Source organism: Eutrigla gurnardus (genome assembly GCF_963514095.1).
Source record: "Eutrigla gurnardus genome assembly, chromosome: 2".
Taxonomy (NCBI): domain Eukaryota; kingdom Metazoa; phylum Chordata; class Actinopteri; order Perciformes; family Triglidae; genus Eutrigla; species Eutrigla gurnardus.
This window is the reverse complement of record NC_139916.1, coordinates 14,663,636-14,680,376: the sequence shown is the minus strand read 5'-3', so window position 1 is coordinate 14,680,376 and position 16,741 is coordinate 14,663,636. Positions and strand designations below refer to the sequence as shown.

Here is a 16,741-nt window from a genome sequence, read left to right as displayed (position 1 = left end):
CATAACCTGAAATTAACCGTTAATGGCCGCGTTTCCCAGATTTGATCGTTTATCGATGTGTGTGTGTGTGTGTATATACACTCACAGGCCACTTTATTAGGTACATCTTGCTAGTACTGGGTTGGACTGCCTTAATCCTTCGTGGCATAGATTCAACAAGGTACTGGAAACATTCCTCAGAGTTTGGTCCATATTGACATAGCATCACGCAGAGGCTGCAGATTTGTTGGCTGCACATCCATGATGTGAATCCCCCGTTCCACCACATCCCAAAGGTGCTCTATTTGAGATCTGGTGACTGTGGAGGCCATTTGAGTACAGTGAACTCATTGTCATGTTCAAGAAACCAGTCTGAGATGATTCACGCTTTATGACATGGCGCGTTATCCTGCTGGAGGTAGCCATCAGAAGATGGGTACACTGGTCATAAAGTGATGGACATGGTCAGCAACAATACTCAGGTAGGCTGTGGCGTTGACACGATGCTCAATTGGTACCAATGGGCCCAAAGTGTGCCAAGAAAATATCCCCCACACCATTACACCACCAACACCACCAGCCTGAACCGCTGATACAAGGCAGGATGGATCCATGCATGTTGTTGACGCCAAATTCTGACCCTACCATCCGAATGTCGCAGCAGAAATCGAGACTCATCAGACCAGGCAACGTTTTTCCAATCTTCTATTGTCCAATTTTGGTGAGCCTGTGCGAATTGTAGCCTCAGTTTCCTGTTCTTAGCTGACGGAAGTGGCACCCGGTGATGTCTTCTGCTGCTCTAGCCCATCCGCCTCAAGGTTCCACGTGTTGTGTGTTCAGAGATGCTCTTCTGCATACCTCGGTTGTAACGAGTGGTTATTTGAGTTACTGTTGCCTTTCTATCAGCTCGAACCAGTCCGGCCATTCTCCTCTGACCTCTGGCATCAACAAGGCATTTGCGCCCACAGAACTGCCGCTCACTGGATATTTTCTCTTTTTCGGACCATTCTCTGTAAACCCTAGAGATGGTTGTGCGTGAAAATCCCAGTAGATCAGCAGTTTCTGAAATACTCAGACCAGCCCGTCTGGCACCAACAACCATGCCACGTTCAAAGTCACTTAAATCACCTTTCTTCCCCATTCTGATGCTCGGTTTGACCTGCAGCAGATCGTCTTGACAATGTCTATATGTGTATATACAGTGGTGTGAAAAAGTATTTGCCCCCTTCCTGCTTTTTTCTTTTTTTGCATGTTTGTCACACTTAAATGTTTCAGATCACCAAACAAATTTTAATATAAGGCAAGGATAACTCAAGTAAACACAAAATGCAGTTTTTAAATGAAGGTTTGTATTATAAAGGGAGAAAAAAATCCAAACCTTCATGGCCCTGTGTGAAAAAGTATTTGCCCCTCCAGTTAAAACATAACTTAACTAAGGTTTATCACACCTGAGTTCAATTTCTCTAGCCACCCCCAGGCCTGATCACTGCCACACCAGTTCCCAATCCAGAATTCACTTAAATAGGACCTGCCTGACAAAGTGAAGCTCCTCAAAAGCAAGACATCATGGTGAAAACCAAATAAATTCAGGAACAAATGAGAAAGAAAGCAATTGAGATCTATCAGTCTGGAAAAGGTTATAAAGCCATTTCTAAAGCTTTGAGACTCAAGAGAACCACAGTGAGAGCCATAATCCACAAATGGCGAATACATGACACCGTAATGAGCCTTCCCAGGAGTGGCCGGCCCACCAAAATGACGCCAAGAGTGCAGCGACGACTCATCCAAGAGGTCACAAAAGACCCCAGAACAACATCAAAAGAACTGCAGGCCTCGCTTGCATCAATTAAGGTCAATGTTCATGACTCTACCATAAGAAAGACACTGGGCAAAAATGGCCTACATGGCAGAGTTCCAAGACGGAAACCACTGCTGAGCCAAAAAAATATTAAAGCTTGTCTAATGTTTGCCAGGAAACATCTTGATGATCCCAAACACTTTTGGGAGAATACTTTGTGGACTGACGAGACAAAAGTTGAACATTATGGAAGGTGTGTGTCCCAATACATCTGGCGTAAAAGTAACACCGCTTTTCAGAAAAAGAACATCATACCAACAGTAAAATATGGTGGTGGTAGTGTGATGGTCTGGGGCTTTTTTGCTGCTTCAGGGCCTGGAAGACTTGCTGTGATAAATGGAGCCATGAATTCTGCTGTCTACCAACAAATCCTGAAGGAGAATGTCCGTCCATTTGTTCGAGACCTCAAGCTGAAGCGAACTTGGGTTCTGCAGCAGGATAATGATCCAAAACACACCAGCAAGTCCACCTCTGAATGGCTAAAGAAGAACAAAATTAAGACTTTGGAGTGGCCTAGTCAAAGTCCTGACCTGAATCCTATTGAGATGCTGTGGCATGACCTCAAAAAGGCGGTTCATGCTCGAAAACCCTCCAATAAGGTTGAATTACAACGACTGTGCAAAGACGAGTGGGCCAAAATTCCTCCATAGCGCTGTCAAAGACTCATTGCAAGTTATCGCAAAAGCTTGATGGCTGTTGCTGCTGTTAAGGGTGGCCCAACCAGTTATTAGGTTTAGGGGGCAAATAATTTTTCACATAGGGCAATGTACATTTGGATTTTCTTTTCCCCTCAATAAAAGAAAACTTCATTTAAAAACTGCATTTTGTGTTCAATTGAGTTATCCTTGCCTCATATTAAAATTTGTTTGATGATCTGAAACATTTAAGTGTGACAAACATGCAAAAAAAGAAGAAAGCAGGAAGGGGGCAAATACTTTTTCACACCACTGTATATATATATATATATATATATATATATATATATATAACAAATCCAAACCCAAAGATAGCTAATCTAACGATCGTTGCTCACCTCATAGACTGGTATATAAAAATGAATGTGTCAGTTTGTGGATTGCAGTATTGTTGTTGTTCTGACTCATCTGTATATCTGATATCTAATTCATTCTCCCAAAACTGATTATGCTACCACTAACACTTGCAAATGGAACAGACCACAGGTGGAAACGAGTGGTAATTAGCAAGACATCCCTATAATGAATGGTTCTGCAGGTGGTGACCACAGACCATTTCTCTGTTCTCTGCCTTTCTTGCAGATTTTATTTTTTATGATTGTTAGCAGTGTTTGCACCACTACAGGTAGCACCAGTTCGTGCAATTTATCCAGGATGGCACATCAATGCCCACTGTGCCAATAAGGTTTACTGTGTCCCCCAGCACAGTGTGAAGAGCATGGAGGAAATTCCAGGAGACAGGCCAGTACACCAGGAGACGTGGAGGGGGCTGAAGAAGGACAACAACCCAAAAGCAGGACCGATATCTGCTCCTTTGTGCACGGAGGAACAGAAAGAGCAAAATACAAAATGACCTCCAGCAGGCCACTGATGTTCAAGTTTCAACTCAAACGGTCCGAAATCGACTCCATGAGGGTGGTTTGAGGGCCCGACGTCCACAAATAGGGACTTTGCTTACAACCCAACACCGTACAATGCGATTGGCATTTGCTAGAGATCACAGAGATTGGCAGATTTGCCATTGGTGCCCTGTGCTCTTCATGGATGAGAGCAGGTTCACCCTGAGCACATATGACCGACGTGACAGGGGCTGGCGACGCCGCAGAGAACGTTCTGCTGCCTGCAACATCCCCCAGCATGACCGGTTTGGTGGTTGGTCAGTGATGGTCTGGGGAGGCATTTCTTTGGAAGGTCGCACAGCCCTCCATGTGCTTGCCGGAGGTACCCTGACCGCCATTAGGTACTGGGATGAGATCCTCAGACCCATTGTGAGACCATATGCTGGTGCAGTGGGCCTTAGGTTCCTGCTAATGCATGACAATGCTAGGCCTCATGTGGCTGGAGTGTGTCAGCAGTTCCTGCATGATGAAGACATTGATGTTATGGACTGGCCTGCCCGTTCCCCAGACCTGAATCCTATTGAGCACATCGGGGACATCATGTCTCGTTCCATCCACCAACGCCATGTCGCACCACAGACTGTCCAGGAGTTGACTGCTGCTCTGGTCCAGGTCTGGGAGGAGATCCCACAGGAGACCATCCCTCGTCTCACCAGGAGCACGCCCAGGCGCTGTAGGGAGTGCATACAGCCACATGGAGGCCACACACACTACTGAGGATCATTTTGACAGGTCTTAAAAAATCTCCACAAAAGTTGGATCAGCCTGCGATCTGATTTTCCACTTTGTTTTTTAGGTATGATTCTGAATCGAGACCATAAGATGAGGATTTTGATTTCATTAATCATCCTTCTGTTGTCAACACATTGCACTTTGTAATGAATAAAGATTTCCAGATGTTATTCATTGAGAACTAGCATGTGGTGTTTAGGTGTTTTTTTTTAGCGGAATATTTTCGAAAACTATCCTGCATTTTAAGACTGGAAGCAGTTTGCTTCATAATGGATTAGTATGATGCTGCATCGAGTTGGTATTCAGAAAAACAATGCAGTTGATAAAAAATTGATGCCAGACCCATGGAAACTGTTCAGAACTTTTAATTTGGACAACAAGGATTAAACCAATGTTAAAATGACATCAAATCCAAGGCCTGGCTGGTAAAACCAGCCAACTAGTAAAAGTTGAGGAATGAGAGACAGATGGAGGGAGAGGGGGCAAAAAGAAAAGTCAAGCTATCAACTCAAGTCACCCTCAATATAAGGATTCACAGATGCGGGAGACCAAAGTTACAAAAACATATTTCTTCCAAAATAAAAAAAGGCCTTTGCTGTGAAAATGATGTGTAGAATATATGTACACCATTCTCGATTCATGTATGCATACAAAAAATCCACATCACAAGATGCTTGTGTTCAAGTATATTCAACTTCATCTCCATGATTTAGCATTCTCATCTTTCCACATTTTTTCTTTGAAATAAAATGTCCTTCAAAATAAAAACAAAATGCAGAAAACCACATTTTATGTCCTACCAATACATATATACTGTATAAATACATACATAAATATATTTTACATACAACAGCCATAAATTTGAAAAGGGGATATACAGAGCAAAGGGGAGGGGGTGGTAGTGTGTGTTTTAGCTTGTGTTGTAAAATGGTTTGTCCCTCTATTATCTCTTCAGTCAGATACGCAGGTGTGATGCTGTGTGTTTGTGTGTGTGTCCATCCACACACACACACACACATCAGAGATGTAGCCATCTCAGTTGGCCCAGTAGGGGGAGCTGCCATAGCTCGACTTGTTGACTTGGCTCTTCTGCTGCAGGCTGCTGGACTGGCCACGCTGGTTTGGACCGCCCTGAACATACGGAAAGACACGTGTAAGCATCTGAGATATGGTACAAATCTGTGCAACAGAATATCTGGGGGTGTTACCTGTCCATCCTGAGCTAGATGGTGGTGCATCAGCTGTGAGTGTGGTTGCTGGTGAGGCAGGATGTGGAGGAATGGGGCCGGTGCATAGCCTCCAGGAGCTGCTCCAGGGTTCAGAGGCCCTGGACCCCCCAGTGCTGATGGCAGACTGAAGGGAGGAGGGGTCCCCGCATGGAAACCCTGCTTATCAAAAGACTGCAGACGGAGGAAAAAGGACAACTTTAACTAGAAACCTGATTATTTATATAAACACCAACTATACAGCAAAACACCAGTGTGGGTGGGGAGATGAGGTGTTCGAGGCTCACCTGGGTCTTATTGTAAACACTTCCACTGATGTCTGGCACACCCGAGTTACTGGACGTCACTGAGACACCTAGCAGAATGACAGCGACGACATTTATACATTACAATTCCAAGCGACTTTAAAAATTCAAATTAACATACTGGAAATGTTTATTATTCTTACCTTTACCGGGGCCAGAAGCAGCAGATTTGGCTTGTGCCTGTGAGGAGGAGTTGTATCCTTTACTGTAGTCCACTCCTGCAGGCCCTGCTGTCAGCTCCTCGTACCCTGCAAAGGAAATTAAGTTCAATGTTCAAACAAGGCACAGACCTTCCTGTACAAGACAATCTAAAATACTTAAACCGTCTTTAACATATATTAATTGGGGCGCTCACTCACCTGAACTGAAGGCGTGCTGGCCATAACCGCTGGGCTGCTGCTGTGTCTGCTGCTGGAAGGGGCTAGCCGAGGGGTTTCCCAGACCAAGGCTCATACTGTGCTGCTTGGCTGAGGCTGGTCCTGGCCCACCGGGAGGAACAAACATGGTGTGGCCATACTGGAAGGCAGCAGCACTGGGTACGGCGCCAGGTACCCCTGTGTAGTAAGGCAGGCCTGTGTAGCTGTAGCCGGGAGGCAGAAATGCCTGCTGACTGCTGTGGTGCTGCGGTTGGCCTTGGGGCTGAGGCTGGGCCTGAGGAGGCTGAGGCTGGGCCTGGCTCTGTCCTTGGCTCTGGCCCTGGGGAGGCTGTGGTGCCGCCAGGTTTGATGGGGGTGCCGGGGAGGTGGAGTCATTCCTGCCAAACTTTGTGACTTCACCTGACAAACCAATGAGACGTCGGGTTAAAACAAACACAGGGTTTTAGGATTCAGGACAAGGCCAGCAGAGGGTGAAGGTGCCTTACCTGAGTAGGGGTTGTTGGCTAGGCTTCCGTCTCTGCCAGAGAGAGTCGCTGTGGGGCCAGGGAATGTGATTCCATAGTAATCTTGCAAAGAGGGCTAAATGGACAGGAGAGGATCAGGAAAGGATCTACACAACAACCAAATATGATAAATAACTTGATTGAGTACAAGAGAAGAAGTGAGGACTCGAGGCTCACCATTGGCAGTCTGGACTGGAGCATATGGAGGTCTTCATAACCATAGATCTGCTGTGAAACACAAAAGACGTCATCAACCAGAAAATCTGGAAAATGTGTCAAAATTAAAAACGTATAAACAATCACTAAATACTCTAAGAAACCGCAGACTGCTTCTTCAGCAATTCTCCGATGACAGTGGAACCGAGTAGATGAGATTGGCAAATATGATTCATGTTCACAGATTTGAAAGAAAAAAGTACACTGCAAAGCTTCTGTATACTTAGGGGTTACTTACTGGGTATGCTGGCAGCAGCCCCCCTGGGCCCATGATATATTGATTGGGCAGCAGAGGAGGCACTCCCTGGGACAAGTTAGGAGGAGCTTTACCTGTCAGAACAATGACACAACAACCATCACTTTCATATACTTCCAATGAGTGGAAACAACCCATCACGCGTAAACATTCCCGGTGGCCGGATTGTGAGTGTCTGTGTGTGTACCAGCGTTGGAGGAGAGCAGGGCCGCGGTCCTCGATGCAGCGAGGTTGGACGTGGCAGTAGCTCCATTGGAGCCAAGTCCCAGTGCTGTGCTGGCCGCAATGGCAGCAGAGTGAAGTCCACTTGCGCCAATGATGCCACCGACTGTGCTGCTCATGTTATGTCCCATGAGTCCCATGGGTATGTTGGCCAGGTGGCTGATACCGCTGCTACTGTTGCTGCTGTTGTGGGTCAGGTGGAGTGCTGCGGACTGCGATGACGTGTAGGAGCCAGTTGAAGGAGCCAGAGAGCTCATACTGCTGTTGTCAAGACTTGCAGTGAGAGCACTTGAGCCAAGAGATGAAACTGAGGAATGACTGCTGACATGGCTGCAGAGTGAAGGAACAAAGGAAAGATATGATCAGTGTATTGTTGTGGCACTGAAAATCATAATATTTTAGTGTGGATGCAAGTCTCACTCAATTGTGTTGTGTGTGATACAAAGGTAGCGTGTGTGTTGTCACCTGTTGAGTGAGTTGAGCTGGCTGGCCGAGGGCAGCTCCTGCGCCAGGTTCGACAGTGTCGTGGAGCTATGTGCAGGCAGGGTAGAGGTTAAGTGGGAGGAGGGTGCTGAGGCACCGTTGGTGCTGATGTTCAGAGACGGCAACTCTGGCTTTGGTGTGGAGGACGCCGACGAAGCTTAGAGTAGCAAAGAAAAGGTTTTTATTTCAAAATAGCATAGCCTGCATGGCTCTTGGTAGACATCTACAATAGAACGTAAACACTGAACAAATACATCAGTAGTAAGTAACTTACTGTCTAGAGCAGCAGAGGTTCTTACACCATTCAGACCATTCTGGTGGTAAGAAAAATGCAGCTCATTGTCAGCTTATTGAGACCACTACCATATCTATTTAGCAAGCATACACAGTATGAACAAGACATTCATCACAGACTTCAATTAAATACAAAAAGGACCTAAAACAACCAGGACATAAAAAGGTGAAAATCAAAACCTATAAATAATTCATATTATTCCTATAATGTGGGATAATGGGTGAAGAGTGATGTGGAGATTGACCAATCTTCTGGTCAGCAATAAACAATCTTTAAGTTCAGTCAGACACAGTTTTACATAGGGCTGACACTCCTGGGAACTTCTCAGTGTTGCACTGTTAATACGCGATGCAGAAATATTTTAACTTGGATGATTTCTCATCCCTATCAACTACAAAGGTTAAAGATTGGATGAGATGAGCCATTTCTGTTGGCTATTAATACTCACCATGACTGGCACCGTGACCTCTTTGCTCTGGGAAAAGGCCAGTCGTGTGTGAGAAGCCATGGTCCCATCATAACTTCCCCCTACTGTGGAGAAGTGAGAGGAGGGTACGGAGGAGGTGGTGGAGGCTGTTGAGGAACATGAGGGAAGGTTGGAGGAGCTGGCAGTCCCTAATGAAGAAGGAGTGAGGCTGGGCAACGACACCGAGGAGTGATATACTGGCTCTGATGTGGAAAGGGGCAGAGGCAGGGCAACGGACAGAGGGCTTCCCAGTGATTCACTGCAAGAAGCAGGGACAGAAGAACAATTTATTAGAAAATAGAAAATGTTGAACTTGGTTAACAAACTGCTGAATAAGGCTCTCTGATGATATGCATATTTTATATCTTATGTGTACCGTTTTAGAATTGAACTCAAACTTTTTTGTAATTTCAAAGATGGAACTGGTCAGCAGCAGCACCTGAGAGGCTTGGAGTACAGGCTTGTCTGGCTCTGTGTCCCTGGTCCCGGTGCAGGGGGTGCCGGAGCAGGGGCCGGCGTGGACTCTCTGGATGCCACACTTGCACAATTGTCCACAACTCCAAACTCCGGCATTGCAGACTCCGAGCCAAAGTCCAGAGCTCCGAACTGGAGGTTTAGTCCGGGGACGTCAGCTGAACCTGGCATCTCTACCGCTGTGGAGGGGATCTGCCGTGACGGAGGTAACACAGTCAGGTTCCAGGACCATGATTTTAAGTTCATAGAACTTCTTGCATTTGGTAATTTACAAAAGATTTGCTAAAATATGTGCATTGCTGCCATGACAGTCAAGGTACAAAATCTGACTCACACAAGATGCAAATAACCTTGGAAGTTTTTTTTTAAGACTGAAAACCCTGGAGCTGAACTCATGATTAACCACCTGTGCATCAGACTTTTGTCAAACAACATCAATCCCCTACCTTGGATGTGGGAGGTATTCTTCGTTTCTGGCCTTTGAGCTGTGCCCGTTGTTGCTGTGGTGTAGTGCTACCCTGAGGGTCCAGCCCTGCGCTGGGGGCAAGAGGTTTAGCACCAGCGGCAGCCATCACCGACCCTGCCTGTACTGGCGTGCTGGTATGGTGGGGAGCAGGCGATACTGAAGCAGGGGGCACTTGTTGCGATGGAGGACTTGGTTGACGTGCCAGAGGCAAGGAGGGTCCGGTGTGCCTCTGAACCAGCTGGCTCAGCACAAGAGAAGGCTCTGGCTGCAGGCCAAACTCTCCTACAAAACACAGGACAAGGATTTTAAATTGTATACATACCTACATGATAGCTATGGCAAAAACAGAAAACTTGCACACTTACGGCTAAACTGCGAGGACAGCGTGGTGGTGTTGGATTCGGAAGCCTTTATGTCCCAGCTAGATGAGGAGGATGGAGGTACAGGTGCTCCCAGGCCTGGAAGTCGGCCGATGGAAGTGATGCTTCCTTGGGTGCTGACAGGAGGCGCAGCCTGTGATGAGGGTAGCGGACCTAAGCCAGGACCCTTCAGCTGTTCCAGTATCTGAGCTCCAGCGCTGGGCTGAGGCCTTTTGGCCTGGCCCAAGTCCCCAAAACCAGCTCCCAGAACTGACGACTGGCACAAACAGGAAGAGAGCGTGTGGTGAGTATTTGTTTCTGTGAATGGGTTCATCTAAATGTGATAGATGGAGGAATGTATGTGGAAAAAGGGTGCAGAGTATCAAAAGTAATTTATTTTAACCAGAGCAGCGTGAGCATAGCTAGTGCTACTGGTGGCGTTGCGACTGGGGGGCGGCTGCTGTTGCTGCTGCGGTGGCTGGTGGTGGTGGTGGTGGGAATTAGTGAAGACGAGACTCTGAGAGGAAGAGGACGAAGGTGGCTCTCTTCCTCCAACCACAGGCTTCTGCAGCAGAGAGGCGAGGTCCAGACTAACACAGAAAGCGTTGGTAAAGTTATTTAGAAAATGCTTGCAGGACCAAAAGTCAAAGGTTGCCAATGTAATGAGTTATAAAAAAGAGAGATTTTCAATTGCCATTATAAGTTTGCACTGGATGTGAATTTAAAGTGTGGAAAATACACCAATAGTAAGTTGATTCTTATGGAAATTATGTTACAATGTTACAAACTTACCTTTGCCCAGGTGTGATGTGATTCTCAGCAGCAGGTGCACATGAGGAAGTAAACACTTTGGTCTCTGAGAGCTGCAGGAGCAAACAAAACACAGGAGATGTGTGAATATACACCAAAACATTTTGATTGACAGACTTCTCCTGTAGATGTGTCAACTCACACTAACATCCTCACTCCAGTCCTCAGATGCCCAGTCTTCCAAAGGACCCCTCCAGGTCACTAGAGAGCAACCAAAGATGGGTCACACAGTTCAAATACAGATAAGTAGGTTAACACAATGCAGGATGCCTGTACCAAATTCTATTTGCATAAACGGTACACAGCACCGTCTGCACAACACACTGGAAATGTAGATGTTCACCAGAGAACTGCCATCACAGGTGAAGAGTGACATATCTGCTCTGATGAACTCACCTGTCCCTTCTGTGCTGTTGTTGGCCGCAGTGTCCCACACCTCAGATTGTGTGGTCCCTGACCCAGCCTCTGAGGTATAGTCTGCTGGATTGAAGGTCCTGGATAAGAGTTGAGGATGAGTGTTTAGTCAGTTTTGTCTATTTTTATGTTTGTTTGACATAATGAACACGTGTCTGTTGTCTATATTTTATGTTTCAGACCCCAGGAAGACTCCCGACTCCCACTCTGGTGTGTTGCTCCTAATAAATCATAATAAATCAAATCAAGTCATAAAGAAATAATCTGAAGGGGCAGGGAGTGGTTTACATTTACATTTAGCAGATGCTTTTGTCCAAAGTGACCTACAATACAAGTACATTTGTCGAAAGAAAGAAACCACAACATATCATTGCCGATAAAATAAGAGCTAAAAAATAGAAACAAGTGTTAGGTCCTCGTCTGAGTAAAGCAGTAGCAATTCAGCAAGGATACCTTAAGTACAACAGTGCTATGATCAAAGTGCTATTGGTAAGAACATAGAAGTGCTTTTTGAGGGTTAATTATTTTTAGTTATCATTTTATCATTCATACTATTCATTGGACAAAGCTCCCATTAGAAGAGGGGTGAGTTATTAATTGGCCTTTGGGTATCCATTATTATTTGATTCAGATAACACATCTTAATGGGACTGGTGACTCACAATCTTTAAAAAAGCAAACACACGGTATGGAAACACGTATCCAAACATAATTAATTTTCCATGCCTGAAAAACACTATAATAAAGGATTTACACTGAAAAGTATGTAAAAACCATCATACCCCATGCCCTGGGCAGAGAAACGGCTCCCTGGTGGTCCTCTCCCTCGGCCCCGACCTCCAGAGCCTGCATAACATTCACACAAAAAGGTCAACAACCTTCACTCCAGTGTTGGCCGTACTAACCGTTGTTTTAATGTGCATTTGCTCACCTCGGCCAGCACCTCTGGCCCTTCGACCTCGATCTGAACCTCTGTCCACTGGTGTTACCTCGACACCATTCTCCTCTGGACGTGCTGTACGTGTACAAACCCACATGCACATAAAGATAAAGGGGACAACGCATTAGAGACTGTATTCTACAACCAAACATACTGATGCTGAGGAGCTGCAGAAAAGACAGGAGACTCTGAACTACGTTTAAACGAGGGTTAAGTTTAAACTATACCCGGTCGGCTGCGACTGGCTCCCCTGCCCTTGCGGTTGGCAGCCACACGGCCCTTGCTAGCCTCCCTCTCTCCTTTCTTCTCCCTGTTTTCTTTGTTCTCCTTACTATCTGATGGACCCTCCTTGACCAGGGGTTTCTTCTTCCCTACTGTCTCCCATGAGGTCTGAACACAGATGAGGAACAGGACAGAGAAGGGGGGAAAAAAGGAAGAATACATTTAAGTGTAAGCACAAAATTCGTAGTTCACAAGTTCCTTGTTGCATTAGCTTAAATCATTCAAAAACTAGCCAGCAGTAAAACAAGATATCAATATTTACAGTCTAGTGAGCAACTTAGGCAGTTTTTTTTTAATTTACCAAAAATGATTTGCCTTAATTTCACTGACATTTTGAGGTTGTATCATGTGGAAGCATTGTGTATTTTCTTTTCCAAGCAGATGAAGAGACACTACCAAACACGACTCAATAAGAACATTTCGGGAAACGGTTACATAAAAGCTGTGATGCCGGCTATTTTTTGATCAACTTATGCACTGAAGTGTGCACGATGCAGCCTTCTTATGTAGGAAAAACATATCAAATGAGGACTTGTAATTGGTAGAGATTCAATATTGAATGAAAATAAGGATACATCTACATCGATTATAACCATATATTCACTGCAATTAGTGTTTTAATTATTTAATAAGACACACTTCTGCTGGGCTAAACCTACTCTTACAGCAGAAGAAAACTCAGTAACGATTCCGTTTGACAGAACTGTCTGACTGGCTGCCCTTTCCTACAGTGTCTCTGTATCATCTGTGAGGACTGGCATTCTTCAGAAATGTTGGAACACTCACTCAGACTCGCAACACATCGGCAGAACAACACTTAGTGTTTGCCAGATATTTGGTACCAGTTTGACTTGCCCTCTGAGCAAAACAGGGAAAATTGCGCACTACGGTGTGCTTTGATGCTAAAAGTTCCTAATGTTGAAGAGTGAGACATCCTGGTGATGATACAGCTTAAGCTCAATTAGTCTGCACTTTTGCATTTGGGCTGAAGTACTTTTTACTTCAAAAATTCATTTTAAATCAGCTTTGGCTTTGAGAGAGAGAGAGAGAGAGAGAGAGAGAGAGAGAGAGAAAAAAAAAAAAAAAAAAAAACTCATGACAAATCGTCAAAATTCTGGATAACTGTTATCCAAGTATGAGGAACGGGGCCCTGGTCTGAGATCTGTTGTGAACTTTGTGCACTCTCATGTCAACAGTTTGAGACAAAAAATGTCCTATGGTGGGAGCAGCACAGCTACTCAGAGATTTCAAAAATCTCATAGCAGGAGGCTTATGCTGAGACAGCGAGATAAATTGTTATCAGCCATTATAAAGGCTATTAATTACACCAGTGCTTTTCTTACTGTGACATGTCATAAAAGGTCCTTTTTTTACAGCACAAATGATTCTTCTCACTTATTTTCACAGTTCATGCGGTTGTTTTTAACGTCCGTTCAAATATTCCACAATTAAACTCACGCGTCTCAGTAAAAATAGTACAGAGCTGCTGCATATTCTGCCCTCCAAGCAAAAGAAATCTATTCCCAAAGTCTGAAATTGCAGATTCATATAGATGACAATTAACGATATGCTAATTTGAGATTAAATTAAATGAGACATGATCAATTTACCATGTCGGAGGTGCTCTCCAGGAGAAAGTTGATGGCTCTGCTAACATCTTCATTGCAGTCGTGGAGTGCGACCATGCACTCATCCTGGTTCTTCCCAGTCACCTCCATCAGCTGGGGAAAGCAACAAAAACACAATATATTAGAAATGTCCAGTAGTCATCAAAGGTGAACATAACAACATAACAGTACAAGTCATGGCGAGATACGGTGTCACTCAGAGCATATGTATTTTGTACTGGAGTCATGGAAGAACGAGAGCGTGCCATGACTCAGTGGAGTAAATGCCCCAACTGTTCCTCACCTGGTTAACTTTGTCTTCAAAGTCAGCATCATTCTTATCATAGATCACCTGGGCAAGCCGGATCTGCTCAGCAGTAGCCTGCAACATCGAAACCATGAGGTAGAACAGGAGAAAAATGTGAAGAATTGAGTATATCAACTTCATGGGGTACTTTATAAGGTACACCTATAAAATGTAATGAAATCCGATAAATCATAATTTAACTATATGTTTACTGAGCAAGTGACACCTATTGTAGGTATTTAAAATTATGTATTATGACTGAAATGGTCTTTTTGAATGAATATTGACCAAGAAGGTCTCCTAGCATAATATGTGCACAGCCGTTTTGTTGGCAAGGGTATTCCATGTGCAAACTGGCGGTTTGTCTCCACATTTCTGTGGCTTAGAGGGGTGTACTTTGCCCTCTTTAAGTTTCCTCATGTTCATGTGGTCGCTCACCTGTATCTGTTTCTGTGGTTGTGATGTGTGAGTGGCAGCAGGCAGCGCTTTTTCCCGAGGGCCCCGGGCCTTGTCGCTGCCCAGCGAGCTCATCATATACAGTATATACAAAACTCTGTATGTACAAAATAGAAAAATCTGAAAAAGGAAGCAAGAAACATGGAATGATGAGTTGTCCGAAACACATGCAGTACATCTTCAATGTTGTTTCCAAGCAGAGCCTAAATACGCTCCCTTGTGTGAGGGCATAGAAGTAAACAAGTGTTTAATACCAGAAAAATGTTTTGCGAGTATAGCTAAAACTGTGCACTATTGCACAATCATGAATACTGCACTTATGAAAGCTGTAAGATACACAGTTGGCGTGGTGACACAACAGCTTTGCTGAAAATCTAGGTCAAGGAGGGAGAGCGACCCAGTGTCCTCTTACAGCCCAGCCTAGCAAAACAAACACTACACACTCTGACCCCACATTCCCTCTGTATGCTAGATAGTTTATAGACACTAGGATTGAATTTATATATATGCGTGTATAGAAAACACACACACTGCAGTAAGCTGCAGATTTTTCTCTCTGTGTATTTGACAACTAGGTCCTGTACAAATTGCATCTCCTGGCTGCTACACTGGTGTTATACTGGTGTTATAACTTTAGCAAAAATAATTTTCAGCTGCAGATATTAACGACCATATCTACACAAACAAGGCTTCATGCAAATTGAAAATATATGGAAACTGTGATTGCTCAATGCCTTGAAATAAAAAGTTCCCTGTAGTGTAATTTGAGTTGCACGTTTGATTATGGTGTCCATTACTAGAATATTAACTACATATATCCCCCAGTGACCTATTTGTTTTATGCCCGAGAACAATAGCAATCCACTTTACATTGCCTGAGTGCGATGATACTATTGGCTGCTGGGCTGAACAAAGCTAACGTAGAAAGGACGAACTGGCTTTAAATTCTGTGAAAAATCACATTCTCCGTTATAACCTGGAAACCTACGGAAGTAGCTAAAATTTATATTTCATTAATCAGATATTAACGCCACTACATGTATGAGTCTCGACGGTATCAGAGACAAACAATAAGAAAACAATCATTCGGCAACTCCGCACATTTAAATTACATGTATTTGGACATAGCGTCATTGATATGACAAGTCATCAAATTATGTTTACGGTACACGTAGGTGTCTATGTATATTAACGTCTTACGTTACCTGCTTACAGCTAACTAACATTAGCCACAGCTTATTTTAGGAATAAAGCGAGCAGAGCGTTGTTTTGAATCAATGCTAACGTTAGCCCGTCGCTGTTATGTTACTTATTTCACGAGGCTACATATGAGACTATGCTGTAACGGCTATATCGCTATACGTTGTCTCTATATCTTGAAAAAATATATTTTTACACTCGTAGCGTCGTTTAAGACTCAACACTGGCCGACTTGGTGCTATTGGTACTCGGGTCCCTTTGTCTTCGCTAGCATGGACTCACGTTAGCTACTAACATGCTAATACTGACACTACCGTCGATACTGAACAAACGATGCGGCGAGGATGAAGTTAGCTAACGGTGCTATCTAAAGCTGTTTCAGGATGATAGCCAACGGTCGTTAAACCGGCCTGCTCGTGTTTTATACTTATTTATAAACCCGCCCGATTATCTAACGATGCGGGCAGTTATACCAGGCTTGTACTCGGCATCTAAACAGTAGGCTAGCCAGCTAACAACATAACTGTATTTAAATCTACAGAAAAAAGGCCTCTCAGCGGACCACAATCCTATCTCGACATTGCTCGCCGGGAAACAAGACAACAGAAAAATTGCGAAAGACATCGCTCACAAGCCCGTGCAAGCAAAACAACGAAGGCGGTGGCCAACTGTTTCAGCGAAAACGCGCTTAATCGTTTGTTCCAAACGCACTGAAATACAGAAACTGAACTTGAAAAAACATAAGTTAAATTGTGTTTTTATTACCTGCTAACACGCTTCACTCGGCCAGCAGCAGACAAGGTGGTCACGTGACGTGCGCTGTCGTGGTGGTGAATGCTCCCTCTCCGGGTCACAACCAACTTCCTAACGCCATCAAAACCACGTTGTTTAAACTAGGATTGTTTTTTATTTAT

General features: G+C 44.4%; 1 protein-coding gene across 1 annotated transcript; it reads right to left on the bottom strand.

The window, feature by feature from the left end:
• Positions 1-4,512: 4,512 nt before the first annotated feature.
• ubap2a (ubiquitin associated protein 2a) lies at positions 4,513-16,665 on the bottom strand. Its single transcript, XM_084020040.1, has 26 exons — positions 16,593-16,665; positions 14,610-14,747; positions 14,169-14,246; positions 13,868-13,978; positions 12,203-12,365; positions 11,967-12,050; positions 11,818-11,881; positions 11,018-11,115; positions 10,764-10,822; positions 10,604-10,674; positions 10,215-10,401; positions 9,818-10,088; positions 9,433-9,734; positions 8,952-9,178; positions 8,495-8,771; positions 8,026-8,065; positions 7,734-7,908; positions 7,234-7,598; positions 7,029-7,120; positions 6,752-6,802; positions 6,557-6,650; positions 6,054-6,470; positions 5,838-5,942; positions 5,677-5,744; positions 5,372-5,563; positions 4,513-5,294 (listed from the first exon to the last, which is right to left on the bottom strand). The coding sequence occupies exons 2-26, from the start codon at positions 14,703-14,705 to the stop codon at positions 5,199-5,201; spliced, it is 3,783 nt and encodes a 1,260-aa protein (XP_083876166.1). The 5' UTR covers positions 14,706-14,747; positions 16,593-16,665; the 3' UTR covers positions 4,513-5,198.
• Positions 16,666-16,741: the final 76 nt, after the last annotated feature.